At 33.4% G+C, this 18,848-nt stretch overlaps 2 protein-coding genes across 2 annotated transcripts; both read right to left on the reverse strand.

Moving 5' to 3' along the window:
• Positions 1–1,608: 1,608 nt before the first annotated feature.
• LOC134699358 (uncharacterized) lies at positions 1,609–2,901 on the reverse strand. Its single transcript, XM_063560964.1, has one exon. It carries the CDS (start codon positions 2,899–2,901, stop codon positions 1,609–1,611), a length of 1,293 nt encoding a protein of 430 aa, XP_063417034.1.
• Positions 2,902–2,992: 91 nt separating this feature from the next.
• Positions 2,993–3,892, reverse strand: LOC134699359 (uncharacterized). Its single transcript, XM_063560965.1, has one exon. The coding sequence runs from the start codon at positions 3,890–3,892 to the stop codon at positions 2,993–2,995; it is 900 nt and encodes a 299-aa protein (XP_063417035.1).
• Positions 3,893–18,848: the final 14,956 nt, after the last annotated feature.

Raw genomic sequence — 18,848 nt, forward strand, 5'->3', positions numbered from 1 at the left:
TAGAGGTATTAAGCCGGCAATTATTGGTGATAGGGAGACGGACTAATTTGGTGGATTTGGATAAGTTGCAGGGTGCTAACCAGTTGATGGAGTACCAGGTGAAGAGAAAAGAAAAAGGAAACATACTACTCTTGTGGGTCCTACACACTACAGGTCCAGCAGTCCGTATGTTAACATTAGTAAATCACCCACCAAACCTGGTTCAGTGAAATTTTGAAAAATGAGTATTTGAATTATCTTTTATAGATAATGCATATTTAAAGGTTTTTCTTGTCGTAGAACACACCGAGGGGTGTCAGGAGTGATCAAATGAAAGACCGACCGTAAAGAGGTCTTTCTATGAGCACTCCTGACAACCCGAGGTGTGTTCTACGACAAGAAAAACCTTAACATATGCATTATCTGACTTATATACCGTCAAAATAATGTAATTTTTTTATAAAGATTTGCAAAATTTAGTATCCTATTTTACCGACAACGCTAAAGTGGGATGCTCCTTTCTAATGCGTTCATCAGGTTTTAATACGCCCTACGGCTCATTATGAATGTGAAATAAAACTCACTAATTAATCTAGATATAAACCTTTTAAAAAATATTATCCATACACAATAAAAATATTACTGTAAGAAACAAATGTATTGTAACCATCCGATAACGGTGTATGACAAATACAAGACACATTGTAAGTAATTTATTGTACCACTTATTTTAGGAGAAGGGAGAGGGGTATGTTTTTTGTAAGGTCATTTCTATCGCGGAAAAGTGGTTATTTTTTTTAACAATTTTAATTGAATCGAATGCAAAATTCAGAAAGATTGTCTTTTGAATAGCAATACATTTTATTAACAGATAATCAGGATATAATTATATACCCTCCGCACCCGACCCTTTTCTGAGTTACGTTAATTGTATTCAATAGAATATAAGATTATCTTATTAGTTGATCATTTGATAGAGTAAAAGTATACATAAATTTAAAACAATTAAGAACTAACACAAAGACGAATATAAATACATGTAGGTCACAGTATGATTTCCTATTCAGAGTTTATCGTCCTGAACATGCATTGTGACGGATGGGTCGACTCCAGCTCTTTGGTGATATTCTCGCAATGAAGTAAGGTATTCTCCTTTCCATCTTGTCCAGCAGTTCTCAATCAATTGTCTCTGTCGTATCGCTTGATTGTTCAAGTTTGTGTGTGTTAATTCACAAACATTTAGATTGTCAATAGCACTATTTGACGATACATACGGTAAAGTTGTTATTCTTCGTCCCTGTATAAGATGGGATGGTGTAAGCGGCTCCGGATCTCTGATATCTGTTGAAATATACGTCACTGGTCGATCGTTGAATGTGGCTTCGATCTCTGTTAATACAGTCTCATCGTTGACATGTGCACGTTCTAATACTTTCTTCAGTGATGTTTTTGTTAAGCCAATCATTCTTTCCCACATGCCCCCGAACCATGGAGCTCTATTTGGGATGAATTTCCATTCAATGCCATAATTCCGAATATTTTCTTTAACTTTTGTAGAATTGCAAAGTCGTGAAATTTCGTTTGAAGCAGCTTTAAATGTTAGCGCATTATCAAAATTTTCGGCACTGATCATCGACTTACAAATCTCCGGAAACACAGTAAAAAAGATTCTTCGCTGAGATCGTAAACTACTTCCAAATGTACTGCTCGAGTGACAGCACATGTAAATAGGCAAATGTAAACCTTCGATTCTTCGTTGTGTCTGTTTCTTGTCGTTAACGCACCTGTAAAGTCTACACCGGTTATGCTAAAGGGTGTAGCATCTTGAACTCTCTCATTTGGTAATGGTGGAATTTCTGGTGCGGGATAAGATTTTCCGATTACTTTTCGGCACGTTACACATTTCGACAATATAGATTTCACGCACTGTCTTAATTTCGGAATCCAAAATGTTTGTTGTATGTATGCTAGAGTGATATTTATTCCTGAATGTAGTGTATTCTCATGTGCTTCTAACACTATCAAATGTGTAAGACGGTCCTTTGCCGGTAACAGATATGGAAACTTGACTGTTTCTCCTACTGTCGCATTGTCTATTCGGCGGCCACCACATCGTAATAATTGCTTTTCGTCTAGAAAGAGCTTTAATTGTCGCACAAGTGTTTTACGTTTTGTAGAATTATCTATACAATTTATTTCGTCACTAAATATTTTACCTTGTGTATATCTTATCCATAGGAATTTTGCATTTTTAATTTCATCACTACGTAACAAATCTTTCTTTCGTTCAGTTTCTGTTGCTCTACAGTTTGTTGCGAATCTCATTACATATGCGGTAATGCGGGTTAGTTTTGTATAAGAATTGTACCGTTCAATATCTATGATTTCTCCTATACCAATACATACATTTTGATTTTTCTCCATAGTTTCAATTTTGTCATCGTTCTCCGACATAGTTGTACATACACTAGACGTTACGTTGTTTCCGTTCCATGTCGGCCAATCTTCTTTGCTGTTTAACCATTTAGGTCCACTAAACCACATTTCATTTTGTTGCAGTTCTTCAGATGTTATACCACGTGTAAGCAGATCTGCGGGGTTGTCTTTTGTAGGGCAGTATCTCCATACATTATCTCCACACAAACTTTTAATTTCTAGGGGTATAATTCTCGCTTTGGTTGCAAAAGGTCCCGGGTTTTCCTTTAAGTGCTTGAGAAGTGTGGCGCTCAAAATGAATGGCGAACATGTAGCTCCGAAGAGTACGGACTTGAAGCGATATGTTATTAGCGGACTTGATGTGTTTGTAGGATCGCTAAGCCATAAGAACCTCGTTGCATCTCGGTCTTTCTCGTCGAGCTGTATTTGTAGAAATGCCTTTTCTAAATCCGATGTTGTAGCATATTGCTTAGCGCGAAATCTCATAAGTATTCCCGTAATATCATTCATAACAGGTGGGTGTGATTCTAAGCATTCATTCAGACTTGGATTATCTCTTCCATCTTTGCAGCTAGAATCATAAACAATGCGTATTGGCGTAGTAGATGATTCCTTGGAAACAGGATGATTCGGGATATAGTGTACGATCGGTAGGAAGTTTTGTTTCCTCAACCTTTTCAATAAAATGTCGTCTCTCCTGCTCCATTATGATATCTCCATACATTTTAAGTAAATCAGGTTTGTTTGCTAGACGCCTAATAACGCTACTTGTCCTCTGTTTAACCAATTCCATGTTATGCGGTAGCGGAAGGAAATCTGGTTTCCATGGTAACTTAGCTGTGTACTTTCCATCTTCTAGTATTATAGACTTTTCTCCGTATTCTCGTACAACTTCAGACTGACTTTTAATGGTATCGCTTCCTGAAACCCCCAACGCTTCTAAGTTCCAAAACTTTTCCAAGTCGCAAACAACGGCTCTGTGATCAGTCAAAATATTCAGCATTGCTGACTGTTTTGAAGTACTTCCGTTCTTAGTAAGTACGGGTCCCGACAAGAGGTAACCAATTTTCGACTTAACTGCGGTCGGTCCATTTCCTCTTATTATTTCATCTTCAACTATTGACCAGCAATAGTCTGCGCCAATCAATAAAGATATGTTAAACTTGTCTTCTGCGCATTTGGGATGTGCGAGTCGTAAACCACGTAAGTATGGCAGTGCTTTGATTTCCTTTTGTGATTTTGTCTGAATAGGAGCGGCAATTTTCGGTACAATTATTACGTCTAATTCTGTTCTTTGATTATCAACTGTTTCAATAGCTATGTTTGCTTTATCAAGATGACGAACTTGTCCTTCGTTTCCTCCAAATCCAGATATTTTCAGTGCAATCTTTTCGGTGGACTCAATTTCTAATTTTCTAGCTAAATCTTCAGTTATGAATGAGTTCTGTGCGCCCTCGTCAAGTAAAATATTTGTCATAATCGATCGATTTTCGGACCAAACTGGAGTTATGGCAGTTTTCAGTAAAACATCTGTATGTGCAGTAACAGTAGAATGCAATGATGTGGTTAGCTCTAGTGGCGTTTCCTCTACGGCAGTATGTGCTACGGTCTTTTGTGTATTATACTGGCTTTCGGTCAAGCTCTTTGGTTCTGTGTTATGTACTTGTACATGTATACTCGTGTGATGTCTCTTTCCGCACTGGCGGCATTTAAATTCAGACTTACATTCAGCTACTCTATGACTTCCGAAACAGTTAAAACATATTTTTTTTCGCTTCACAATTTCTATTCGTTTATCTACATCTTTCACGTTTTTGCATGTATTTGGATGGTGGGATTCTTCACAAAATAAACATTTCTTACGTGACTGTTTTCTGTTCTTTCCTTTAAATGTTTCGGCAATAAACGAAGCGGTCGGTAAAATTTCTAAATCTTCATTACTTTGACCTGTAGATTGTCCTGCGACCTGTACGCATACTTTCCTCTTAACTGCTGTTCTCAATGATTCGATGTCCCAGTCGTCGTTTCCGCGGTCTCGGGTTATGTTTTTTCGTACATCGGACGGCAACTTATTGTATATTATAGGCGTGAGAATGGCTCCAAATGTACTCTCGTTTGTTCCTAGCGATTCTAATCCGCGTATGCTACACTCAATTCTGTCGGAAAAGTTTCTCAAACTGTCTGTGTTTGACCTCGGGGCGGGTAAACCAATTAAATCCTGAATATATGCGTTCGTGATTTTGTGGTTCTGACCAAACCTCTCTCTCAGTATTGATACGGCTTGATAGTAATTTGCACTTGTGAGTGGTAAACCGGCGATACATTGCGCGGCTATTCCCTGAATCTGATTTTGCAAATACGTAAATTTCTGCACGTCTGTTAATGTTTGGTTATCGTGTATTGTTGATTGATACGCATCCCAGAAAGGTTGCCAGTTTAACAATTTGCCATTAAAATATGGTAAATTCAATTTGGTAGCTTGTGGTAGATGCTAGAATTTGTTGCGCTCTTTGACGATCTGTATTGCATATCATTATTCTGCATGGGATGTGGAGTATTACATGTAGATGTGGAGTTGATAAAAACAAAATCTGCTGCATTTGGATTTAAATTCTGATTAGAGCTAGTTTCATTTGATTTGTTTTTCTGTTTTGAACTTGATGAATTGCGTACTTTTGTCAAAATTCGTTCTTTATCTAAAACATACCGATCTGAGTCTTCTATCTCTGCTTCCATGTTTTCCTCTGCAATCTCCTCTAATATTTCATTATCAAGTTCCGAAAGAATATCCCTCTTTTTCTTCAAGGTTTCACATAGGCTTTCAATTTCGTCGCGTTGTGTTGTTTCTTTCTCTAATTCCTCTTCAATCTTTGAAATTAATCTCCTCGCGGCTCCTCGATGGCCCACTCGAATGGCTTTCTTTTTCGTCATTATATCCTGGTCACGGCACCAATGTGACGGATGGGTTAACTAAAAGTCTAGACAGGCAGTAAAACAACGTCTGGTTCGTTTGATCGTATAATCTCAACTCAATATAGTAACATGATACATAACAATAGCACAACGCTAACAGAAGATAATGATGACGTTAACAATGTGAATGGAAACGGCGTTAAAAGTAGTGTTAACGTTTGACGCGTAAGTTAAACTGTCTCTAAATTACCGACATGCATGAAATATTTGTCACTGAACGTTAAGATTTTCAAAACCTAACACACGAATATGTTAAATCTGGCTTTTTATTTATGAAAGTCTATATTAAATTCATCTCACATGTATGATAATGTTTCTTTATTGTAGCGATAAATTAACAAACCTTCACGTTATTTGGTTCTAAAATTAAAATGCGGGCAATGAATGTTTCTTTTACATCTATCATCGATTGAACTTCAAAATATAAATTTCCAAATCAGCAACAAAAAACTATCAGACGAATAAGATTTTGAAGTAAATTATAGATTGCATTTTTTTAAAGGAAAATAATGACCTCACGCAGGTCATTATTTTATGCCTTTGAGCATATTTCATTGAAACATGGTATCGTCCGGGTTGATTCTGAAAAAGAATGACCTGTCGTTCTGAAAGAAAATAACTCCATATAGGTATATAAATAAATTTTACCTATAATAGATAATTGTTTTGATTATAATTTGACCAATGAGTATATTGAATATCAAGTAGGTCAATCTGATATTATTTTTAAGGATAGACTTAGCAGGAACATTCAATTTATGATGAATATTGATACGCCTATATTTATAATAGATACTATTAGAGATGGTTGTATATTACCTTTCTATTCAAATACAATATCGATTTATTGTTTGTCAAATAATTTATTAGTTTTAAAAATACCTCTTTTGTTAAATCAGCGGTTACTGATTTATTAGCTATGATTTAATTGTAGAGATGTCAAATATTCACTTTGTTGTGAATCCTTTAACTGTGTCTGTTCAGTCAAAAACAACACGTTTAAAATAAGATTTGAGAGAGAATATGACTGATATTTGCGGAAGACTAGTGTAAAGTTTGAAGATCTGCGTATTGCAAAACATTACATTTATACCAATTCATATACGTTTAAGTATGTTACACATTATGCATAACACCATGTCTATATGTTTCAACCTCATACTAGATATCTATGATTTGCATGGGACTTTAACGGTGTTATTGCTTGTACTATTTTTACTATAATATTTCATGAAAATGGAGAGGAGAAGGAAAGCAGATAATTATGTACTTAGACGATGCACTCGGTGCACATGGCGATGAGGAATTATGTAATACAATAAGTAGCGGTTTTATACCCAAGGCTGAAAAGTTTGTGGACTACTTTTAAAAACCTTACATTTGTAGGCGCTTAGATAAAGGATTTTTTTTTACTATTCCTGACAATCGTATAGAGAAGATAATGAATATCAATTCATACATTGATTTGTGTTCAGCAAAAAACGGAAAAGTATTTGTAAGGAAGGTAGCTTCTTTGGTAGGACAGTTTATATCTATTTATCAAGTTATAGGCAATATTGTATATTTATTGACGGAACAGTAATATACATTTATCTGTAGACAGTATTGGTCTTATTAATAAAAAGATTTAAAGTTTGAAATGCACATGAAGCCAATGTTAAACCTTTTAAATCTGAAGTTCTTGGCAGACTATAGCGTACAGTGAAAACCCATGTAATAGTGTTCACGATACGTGGTTAGGATGTGAGGTTTCTACAAGTTCCAAATGGTAGGCGTTCACAGTAGTGAAAAAGGTATTTTTGTCGTTGATAAACTTATTAGCTTTCAAAAATATAAGATTAACAACAATCAAAATGTTGTTAGTACAAGGATCACGACATCAGTATTGCAAAAGTTAATTTTAGACATTTTAGCACAAATATTGTACAATGTTTATATTGACATTGTAGTGAGTCTACGTTATATTGACATTGTAGTGAGTCTACGTTATATTGACATTGTAGTGAGTCTACGCTTACTGAGAATAAGAGAACAGATTATCTTAGTCGGATTGTTGATTAACATGATTGGCTATAGGCTAATTCTGAATTTGTATTTCAGATAGTTGAATCCCTTGGGGGACCTCATGAGGTTGATTAGTTTGCCTCTGATGACAATTTTAAATTAATAATTTTTAATTCCAGATATTGGAATGTGAATTCGTCAGGTATTGACGCTTTCGCGGTTGATTGGCGAGGGATTAACATGTTGTTCGTTTCACCTGTTTCTTTGTTCCCACAAGAATTAATGTATACAATGTATTCCACTTGGGCTTCACAATAATATAGCTTTCAGTGGCCGTGTGTTAAACACGACCACCGAAATTATTGTGAAGCCCAGGTGGTCGTGTGGTCTAGCGGGACGGCTACAGTGCAGGCGATTTGGTGTCACGATATCTCAGTAGCATGGGTCAACCTTATAACAGTACATGTGTTTTTATAGTATCTCAATAAATTGATATGTAGATGGAAGTAAACGTCCACACAATTCGAATACAAGGAAAAAACACTTTGTTAATCCTTTCTGTTACGTTCTGTCATGTTACCTGAGAAAAAGTAACAGCATAACAATAATTAGTAACAGGAAGTATGTTAAAGACAATTTCACTCACGAATCACAAATTTAATCTCATATATGCCAACCATTCCATTTTAATAAAAGTTAAATCATATTTTGTATATTGAATAGAAAGACAGTTTTTTTTTACTTTTGATAACAGCAGAGAACTTGTCAATTCTAGTATAGTAGATGGTTATAGAACGGATTTAAAAAAAAACTAAAAATCATTTACCTAGGCAGAGTTTCCATCTTGCAAATACAGTTTCAAAAGATAAATGACATTGCTTGCTGTTGTCTTCCTATTGTTTATTTTTCTATATATTTTTTATATAATATTTGCAATTATCACCACATTTAATAATTGCTTGGATTACAGACAACAGTTTCTAGATCCTCAATGTGTGTTATTCGATTTGAGCTATTAAAATACCGGTTCAAAAGATTTTTTTCTTCCTATAACCAAAATTATACATTTTTAGATATTGTCTCATATAGTTGAAATTGACGTGTTATTTTATTGCGTCGAAATGACAACATTTTGAACGACAATAACGGTATATCCCGTTTAACACACGATATTTACGCGGGAAAGTATTCCGTTTACCTTCCATTCAACATTGCAATTAATTTGTTTCTCGATTTTAATTTGTTGACTGTACTAATTTTATCTCCTACAGTCATTGAAGTAGACCATTATCAACAATTGACGCCGGATTTTAAATATTCATGAACCTCAATCATCTTTATTATACACCGTATCGCTATTTGGAAATCTGCACCGCTTAATTTGAAAATCCGACTCTTTAACTATAGACGTCATACATCAATCACGTTTCCATTGTGGCGTCAGATATTTTCTATTGTGACGTCAAAAACAGGAACTGTTGTGCAATAATGGCGGACAAATAGCGATACAGTGTATTCAAAATAGGTGGATCCCTTTTTTGGAAAATAGTTCCAAATATAACAGTGTATAATAAATTTTCCACCGTTTTTCCTTCTACTTCTCTTCAACAGCAAACTAACATCTTGTCTTAGGGAAAATCCATAATTTCCCTTCTGGTTTGGTTGTGAATGAGGCCATTCCTTTTCTCAACAATTGAATTAATGCAATTTTCGTGTTGGAGCTTTTCACAACAGAAGGCTGAGCAGTTGCCTGTAATTTCTTACATCCACTTTAGGTGAACTTTGATGGATATATGCCTCATTGGTACTCATACTACATTTTCTTATTTTTATATCGGTTGCAGACCTGAAGTTGATGTACGAAGTTTAATACTTCAAACTCCAAACAACCAACAACAACTGATCAACCGCAAACCTGTTGAAAAAGAACTTAACCATAAAAAACACTTCTTATGAACGAACAAAGGCAATTAAATATAACGTCTCTTACAAAAGTGTTTTTTTATATATCAAAGCGGCAAGCACGAAATAAAGGTATACAACAAAATAAAATATGACTCAAAATATGAATCAATGTAAGTCAAATAGTGAAATAACAATTCGCTTTCAGCAGTCAGTTTGGTTCAATTTGTATTTAGAAATAACCTCAGCTCATCCATGTTTTTGACACAACAAGCTTTAAATTTAGTCTGTTAGCCCTATTCACAATTTCCCAATACATATGTTGTAATTAGTACGTAAAATATATTGACCAAACAAGTAACTTACCAGAACCATAACCACTCTGGCTAATCTTCGTTTTCAAAACAACAAGCTTTGACTTGAGTCAGTTAACTCCTTTCCCCATATCTTTTTTAATATACATATTATACTAAGTACATAAAGTATTTTGATGATTCCTTTAAGATAAGCTGACTTAAATCAACAGTAATTTGTCTTATAATAGTTACTGCAAATGTTTGCACATGTCCTAAGTCAGGAATCTGATGTACAGTAGTTGTCGTTTGTTTATGTAATATATACGTGTTTCTCGTTTCTCGTTTTGTTTATATAGATTAGACCGTTGGTTTTCCCGTTTGAATGGTTTTACACTAGTAATTTTGGGGCCCTTTATAGCTTGTTGTTCGGTGTGAGCCAAGGCTCCGTGTTGAAGGCCGTACTTTAACCTATAATGGTTTAATTTTTAAATTGTTATTTAGATGGAGAGTTGTCTCATTGGCACTCACACCACATCTTCCTATATCTACTAAGTTACTTTGATTAAACAAATCCATCATGTTTAAAATTATAAATTATTTCCCCAATGAATTATTTTTTTATGTCAAATATATTCCTAAGGCAACAGGTACTGTAAACCGGGAAATTTTCGCGCCGTCTTTATTTCGCAATTAACTAATAGTCCATCAGCTAGTTCTCAAAAACGCGCTAGTTTAGGAGTTTGTGTTACACCCCAGGGTACCGCGATTTTTTTTGGATAGAATTCAACTTCATTATCTTATTGATAAAATACAAGGTGTTAGACTAAAAAAAAGTGTCCAAAAGAGGACTAAAAACGTCCCTTCCAATGGTCCTCTTATTTAGCGATCATGACTAAGTAATTTTTAATTACATTTTTTAATATAAAGTGATTAAAAAAAAATAAAGTAAAGGTTTAAACTACTAAAACACATACAAAACTTATCATATTAAATGTAACTCGGAAGATTGTTTGTTTAAAAAAAATGTTTTTTACATTACAAACAATCCGATTTTTTGGGTTCAAATTAAGGCATCTTTTCTCCTTTCATAAAGAAATTCGTTATACAATTACCCGTTTTAGCTAATTAAACTTAAAAAATGATCATTATGCAATGTTTAAAACATGTGCAGTATTTATATATTGTCTAAAATATGAATTATTTAATAAAATATATGTACGTGCAAATACTCGTGAAATACCGGAAATCATCAAATTACCGTCTTTGACTCAGTATACAATATTTACAATGTATTCACACTTAAGCATTATCAATTAGCAACTGAAAACAAACATTTTATTGTCGATTTATGATGTTTTGGTGAGACAAATTATTTTATAAAGTGTATGTGAAACGAAATATTTATGAAAATATTACAAATTAAGGTGATTTTTTTTTGCGTTCGGAAAAGGTGCACTCTATCGAACCCAATAAAGGTGTGCTTGATAACATTTCGTGTTTTAGCTATGTTATGATTGACTTAAGATTGTTAAGTCATTCAATCGACAAACAACGCTTTGAACGAACGTCAAATAGTCAGTTGTTGGGTTTGGCAATAATTTTTACTCTCTTAGGTTTCTTGGAGATACAAAAAATGGCTTTGTTGGTTTCAGTTTAAATAAAAATTCTGATACACGTTGGTTGCTAAATGCACAAGAAAAAGCTTCAATATAATTAAAATGTTGAGACTTGGTAGGAATGGTTAACCCTGACACATCCGCCCCAAAAGAACTAAGAAAAACTTGAATGAAGCGAGACGAAACTGATGTTTTGAAATTGTTTCAGACACTTCAAAGCTGGCCAATTCCATTATAACATCTGAGCAGTTATATGGCTTGTTCTCGGGTTCTGTCATCTTCGCTAGCCAAGGGTTACGATCCACTCCCGCTCTCTTCACCCTTGGCGGATTGAGATTAAATTTCGGAGACACAGGGTAAGGATTTGTATTTGTTGCAGTCGAAACTCTTGTAACCCTTGGCTAGCGAAAATGGGGTTCTGTTGATTCTTCGGAATTAATGTGCGACCTTCTTAACGCGTATTAAAAGGGAAAATTTGCTTCAGAAATTTTCATTATGTAACGGCTTATTCAAAAGTCATTTGATATCTTCAGAACACTAACAAAAATCACTGTTTACATTTTTAAAAAAGAAAATAAAAGGCAAGCAGTTAATGGCTGATAAGAACAACGAAATATTGCGAGCAGATGAAAAAAAATGTCGCCTGGTTGTCATAGCCTAGACAAGATAGTTGGCTATGCGATAGGTTCTCCAGTTTGAATTAGGTCCTCTTCCAATGTCTCTCGCAAACTGTGATGGTACACATGTAAGGAAATATTAAAACCTGTCCTTGGTGGTCTTTTAGAAAAGGCTCATTCCTTAGGAAAGCATATGGATATTTGATGACATGGCAGTTATTCAAACCATTACATACTACAATACCAAGCATTTTTTTCCGATTTGGCAATTGTTATCTTAAAAACCATCATTTTAGTGTAACAAATGGTCCCGCATTGATTTTGTCACTGAATAGTATCGCACAATATTCATAACGAAATTAGAACGGCAGGTCATTGGGAGGACAAATCATTAAAACAAGTTCTAAACCACCACATTCGTGTTCTTGGGAATGGAAGAAATTGTTGTTAGTTGGGGGAAACAAAGTTGCTTTTGTTGAATTCTTTTGTTTTGAAAAGTGTAAAAAACAATCCTATAGATTTACACTTGAATGTATTGATTCATTTGTATGACATGGAAATATGTGTCACAAAATATATGTTGAAAATGAAATACCGTAGAATGGTTTTAGCTTATTATCAAACAGGGAGAAGCCGATAAAAAATGTTTCTTATTAAAATGCAAACACATGCAGCTGACAAAGGTTACGACTCCATTGTTAAAAAACCTTCTGACACTGTTGTGGAAGTATTGGCTTACTATTTTTACAGTTGCATATCAATTTTAACATTGTAAGTCTGACGGATACATCCTCCAAATGCAGATTATTGAATGTGCAATCAATGTGGGCAAATTTGGTGAGAATGTTTGTAGAAAACTACCAGGATTCGCGCCAATACAGGTTGTGATTCAGTAAGTGTTTTGTATGGTAAAGAAAAAAAGCAAGGCATTCGGCTTTTTGACACGTTATGTGGAGTTTTCAGAAGGTCTATTCCATCCTGGTGAAACTTTGTAAGAGGTTGGCGAAAAGATGTCAAAGCACTCGGGAGGTTTTTGTGAATATCTATATATGGCTACGAAATTAAAGATATCGATGAAGAAAGATCAGAAAGTTTTGAAACGCAAAAGATACAATGTTAAAGCACATTAAACAAGCCAACTTTCAGACGAATATTTGGAAATCTGCTCTTAAACACAACACTGGTCTGTTGCGAAACAACTACGATTGGATTGTTTATTAGAGCGCTTTGATCAATATCAATGTCAATTAGCTAGACCAACCACTAGTTTTAGATGCTTTGGTAATTCTGATGTGCTGTTCATGTACAGCTTGTAAAAGATGTTCATGTGTTCAACAAGGTTTATCCTGAACAGATAGCTGTATGTTAATTCTCGGAAGCTTGTAGATATAAGCATTATCAAATCGTTGATATTGCAACCGATGATGACGAAGATGATGGAAAAGATGATAATGATAATTCGGTAGATGCAGGTGACCAAACTGATCATGATTCGATGGATTGACCTTCTGTGTGACCTTAAAATGTGGTGACGCGGTTGTTAAATTAAAAAAAAAAAATAGAAACCCTGACAGTTTTGTGTGTTTTAATATGTGAGTTATTTCATGAATGTGATGTATAAATTTGTGGAAGAATCGTGAATTGATGGTTGCTTATGTTTGTCGTTTGTGTTTGTCGTTGATTCTATGTTTTTGTTTCTTACCCTTATTTTCTTTTCAACAGCCTTTATATACTTTATGCTGTGTGTTTCAATGTGAAAAAATATACCATTTTATCAAGAAAATTAGTACGTATGCTTCTTTTTATTCAACATCATGACTTTTGGAAATTGACCCTCCCCCTTTTTTTTCTTGGTCCTCTACGATTTAAAAATTAATTAAAAATTAAAAATTAGCCTGCGTTTTAATAAGATATGATGTCTTCCATTCAATAAAAATTATAGTACTGAATACTTGGATATTTTTACATTTTTTTTTAATAATGTGCAAAACAAAATGTTTGATATACCCTGAAATAAGTCCCCTTTTAACCCCTTTTGGACACTTTTTCAAAAGTCTAACACCTCTTAAAATATTCTTCAGATATTACTCTTTAACTTTATACAAAAAAATTGCGGTACCCTGGGGTGTAACACAGAACTGAATTTTTGCCCTGCCAGCTGATGGACTATAATACAATCCAAATTTGCACCGTCTTTAATTCGCGATTTCATAGTGGCCTATATAAATATTTTCATAAATAATTTGGAAAGTGAACAGCTTCGCATATATAGTCTATGGAAGAAGCGATTCGATAAAAACTTTTCTTATATCAACAAGCGATATTGTCTTATATCAAAGAGTTGCATTGTGGAAAATTTCAGATGAATGTTAGCATTTGTTCGAAGAAAAACAGATTTCTCGGCATAAAGTAATGACTCTTTTTTTAAAACAGGGTGACATTTAACACAACATACAACTAGTGTATAATTTCCATGAATTATTTTATGTAATAACAAGCAAGGTGTATTTAAACGAATAAATGCATCATAAATGCACGATTTATTATTTGTAGATTCTATACCTATCATGTAGCAAATTCAGTGGAATGCAATTGAGATAAATTCAATTGTTTGCTAAGCCAAAATCACTGATAAGTCCAAGATACTGCTATATTTTATAATATCAATGCGATATTTGTCAAATATCATAGCGATTTTTCTTATATAACTGCTATAGTTTTCTAATATAAAATGAATACGATGACACGTCACAATGCATATCGAGAAAACTGCAAACATAAATCACAAACTTAGATCATGACCGGTTTAATGTTTTAGGATCAATATCACTAAAATTTCGTAACTGTTACAAAATTAACGCTTACATGAACTTATCATTTCAAAAATGTTTCTTGACCCTATTGATAGTTGAAAGTGTTAATAATCTGTTCAGTGTATTGTTTTCAATCACATGGTTTAACCGACTAACTAACATGTTTAACCCCGCCACATTATTTATGTATGTGCCTGTCCGAAGTCACGAGCCTGTAATTCGTTTGTTTATGTGTTATATTTTTGTTTTTTGTTCATTTTTTTATATAGATAAGGCCGTTAGTTTTCTTATCGGGGCCTTTGATAGCTGACTATGCGGTATGGGCTTTGCTCATTGTTGAAGGCCGTACGGTGACCTATAGTTGTTAATTTCTTTGTTATTGTGGTCTGTTGTGTGACATTTGCTGAATGTTATATATGTGAATAATCATTTGATACTGAGCTATTTGATTACGGCAACCCTTATTTGATTAGTTTGGCTTCCAAAACCAATTGAGAAATTTGTACTGTTACCAAAAACAATTTGAATTTAAGCAATGGTCTTAAAACTGCTTATTTACATACAATACTACTAAGAATTAAAATCACAAAAATACTGAACTCCAAACAGAAAGTCCCTTATTAAATCCAATGATAAAACACACCAGTACTCAGTACTGGCATTTTCAAGTTTTGAAAATGGTGGATTGAACCTGGATTTATAGCGCTTAACCTCTCATGTGTATGACAGTCTCATCAAATTCTGTCATATTTACAACGATGCGTGAACAAAACAGACATAAAAGTAAAAATTGTCATAAGATAGGTACAACAGTCTAATATTAATACTAATCGGTACTAATATTGATATAACAAAAACACCGCTATGATATTTTAAAAGTATTGCATTGATATTTTAAAAGTATCGCATTGTTTATTTATGTATATAGAAAAAAACACAGCACTTCAAATTTTACACGGACATAAACTTTAGCTTTAACTAACCTCTGAATGTATATTTAGACTCAATTGTTGTTTATATTTGAACAATAAGTTTAAAAGTTGGTCTTTTCTTAACTTTTCGTTGGCGAAAACAGCATTTTCCGCATGGAATGTCTGCATATTAACAATTGATATTCGACAATATCGCTATGTGATATAAGAGAAGTTTTTGTCGATACGCTTCTTCCATAGACTGATATATCTTAAATCAAATGATAGAATCAATCAGAAATCTTTTCTTTTCGGTTCATTAATGTTTAAGTAGATTAAAAGTTTGTCATGTTCAATCTTCGTCAAAACACATACACAATAATAGAAAAGTAAACCTAATTAGGAATGATTTGAATAAAAAGGCCGTGAACTGGCAGGATTAATGTCAATTAATCGATCTTTTGGTCTGATTAATCTTTGTAGTAGATTCAACGAGGTGATACTTTTATTACTGATTGACAGGTGTCATTAACATAATGAGTGTTGTTTACATAACAATATCCGCAATGTTCGCTTCAGTGAAATTACTAATATTTAGAGTTAAAGACATTACTTCTAACATTGTTTTTCATTAGGAGATACAGTTATGATTTCAATCATATATTTGTTGTCTTTGAAATTAGTGTTATACAGTAGTCCTATAGATATGCTTTTCATATATAGATATAGGAAAATGTGGTGTGAGTGCCAATGAGACAACTCTCGTTCCAAATAACAATTTAAAAAAAGGAAACCATTATAGGTCAATGTTCGGCCTTCAACACGGAGCCTTGGCTCACACCAAACAACAAGTTATAAAGGGCCCCAAATTAACTAGTGTAAAACCATTCAAACAAGAAAACCAACGGTCTAATCTATATATAAAAAAGAGAAAAGAAAAGAGAAAACAAGAAACAAGAAACACGTTTATATTACAGAAACAAACGACAACTACTGTACATCAGATTCCTGACTTAGGACAGGTGCAAAAGATATAAAAAGATGAGGTATGAGTGCCAATGAGGCAACTCTCCATTCACAATTTGTAAAAGTAAATGGTACTATAAAAGTTTTCCTTGATTATATTCGCGGTCGTTTTATTTTGGCGTTTTACTTATTACCGCAAAAATAGCGAAAATAAAACTACCACGAAAATTTCCCTTTTTACAGTATATAAGAAGCCTGTTGTTCAGTGGTTGTTGATTGCTGGTGTGGTTTCTAGCTAAGTCTTGTTCCTGGGTCTTTATTTAGATTATACCGTTTGTTTTCCTGTTTGAATTCTGTAACACTAGTTATTTTGAGGCCCTTTAAAGCTTGCTATTCGGTGTGAGCAAAAGCTCTGGGTACGTTGAATGCCGTACTTTGACCTATAATTGGTAAATCTTTGTATATTGTGACTTTTTCTTTTCGTGTGTGTTTTTGTTGTTGTTGTGCATTAACTACTGATGATTTAACGCTATGCATACACCTCTTTTGTGACATAAAACATTTAGTTACAAATAAAGTGTTTTTAACCCCCTATTGATATGTCAAAGTGTGTCCTTAAACGTGTAATACCACCGATGATTCTCCCCTATTAGTCTCCGTTAAATTTGCACTTTTCAAAAATATGTGCAGAATTTATCGTTGTTTCAAATAAAGAAATACTTGGCATGAGTAAAGTTTTATTCTGTCCAGTTCTGTAGAAAAAATTTCACATAACATTTCATAGCTTATAAGAAAATAACCATCATCGGAAGATAACCAATCAAATTTCTCCCCTTATTTTATCTGTGTACAAGGTTTAGTCACCATGTAACCTAAAGATTACAAAATTTTCTATAGAAATCCCGAATAAAAAATAATGGTGTTTTGAAATACCAAAGACATATGTTTATGTCACAGAAATGTTTTTACTGCAATCAAATGTAGGATTAATTACCTACAACTGTCAAATTAAAGGGAATATTTTTTCGACCTACTTTCGTATACAACCGGATGTGACGTACCATGATTTGGTGGTATTACATCTGAAACGGGGAGTGTTCACGAAAGAACAGTTCACGATGAAAGAGAAATATTATTAAGACTTGAAAATGGTTAAATAATGTTCTAATACATATTTGCACAAATTTACTCTGTAGGAAAATAAAACTTTTTGAAAATATTTTTGCTGTGTTAACATGGTTAAGAAATGTAATAATTAATTTATTGCATGATTGCAATCAAATTACAGGGCGTCTAAGATATGTTAATACAGTATTTGTAGTTTTGAAAGGTACACCTGCATGTGTTTATTGGCAAGTAACTAACTTAAAGTTGAACAATTTAAATCTAAAATTGTACATTAATTGACAGTGATTTAAAGATATCGCACAATTCTGAAACAACGTATATTGTGTGAAATTTGATACGTATTAACTGAACTCTAATTTTGTCAGTCACATTTTACATGCCTGTATGATTTTTGACAAAGATAAATGAAATTTACATATGAAAGCTTGGTAACATAGAAAATATAGGATATATTATGCTATTTGACAAAACAAGTTTCACATACACGCTTATTAACATGACAAAAACATAATGAATAGTCCTTTATTGATCGTTTAAATTCACAATGTACTTCAAAAATACAAATAAAGAAGTGAGGCCTAATTGTGTCGTAATGATTTAAAATGTACACTTTAGTTTTTATTTATCGAGTTTGTTCTTGATTAGTTTCATTTGCACATGAAATTAAAGATGAACTTATGTATCTTTTTAAATTGTTATTTTTGTAAAAGTTACACAAACACATTTTTAAAAAACTGCTTTTCAATTTGTTAGCTTTATTTAAAAAAACCTAAAACTGAGGTTTCTGAATCAGTTATTGGGACATTATGCTGGGTGCAAAAAAGGTTATATGGGAACATGTTGTATCCAATAATCCATTTCATATTCACATTATCAAAACGGAATATTTGGAACATATATAATGTTTGTCGTTTATTTAATACTTTTCTCAATTTTTCGGAATCCTCCTGTTTTATCAATATGTAGTACCATTTACAGCTTTGCCTACTAACCCAAACTTTTTCATAGAAAAGAAAAATCTAGAGCGAATCATTACCAGCCAAATTTTAAATGGCTTACAATACTGAACTTTAATTGCTCTTCTGTTGTTCATTTATATATCATTCATTTATAACAAGCTGACCTATAATGGTTTACTTTTTTTTAAATTGTTATTTGGATGGAGAGTTGTCTCATAGGCACTCACACCACATCTTCCTATATCTAT

Source organism: Mytilus trossulus, unplaced genomic scaffold (assembly GCF_036588685.1).
Source record: "Mytilus trossulus isolate FHL-02 unplaced genomic scaffold, PNRI_Mtr1.1.1.hap1 h1tg000050l__unscaffolded, whole genome shotgun sequence".
Lineage (NCBI taxonomy): Eukaryota > Metazoa > Mollusca > Bivalvia > Mytilida > Mytilidae > Mytilus > Mytilus trossulus.

Excerpts from the sequence above, each read along its gene's own strand:
- LOC134699358 (XM_063560964.1), bottom strand. The coding sequence starts at position 2,901 with ATGAGATTTCGCGCTAAGCAATATGCTACAACATCGGATTTAGAAAAG.
- LOC134699359 (XM_063560965.1), bottom strand. The coding sequence starts at position 3,892 with ATGACAAATATTTTACTTGACGAGGGCGCACAGAACTCATTCATAACT.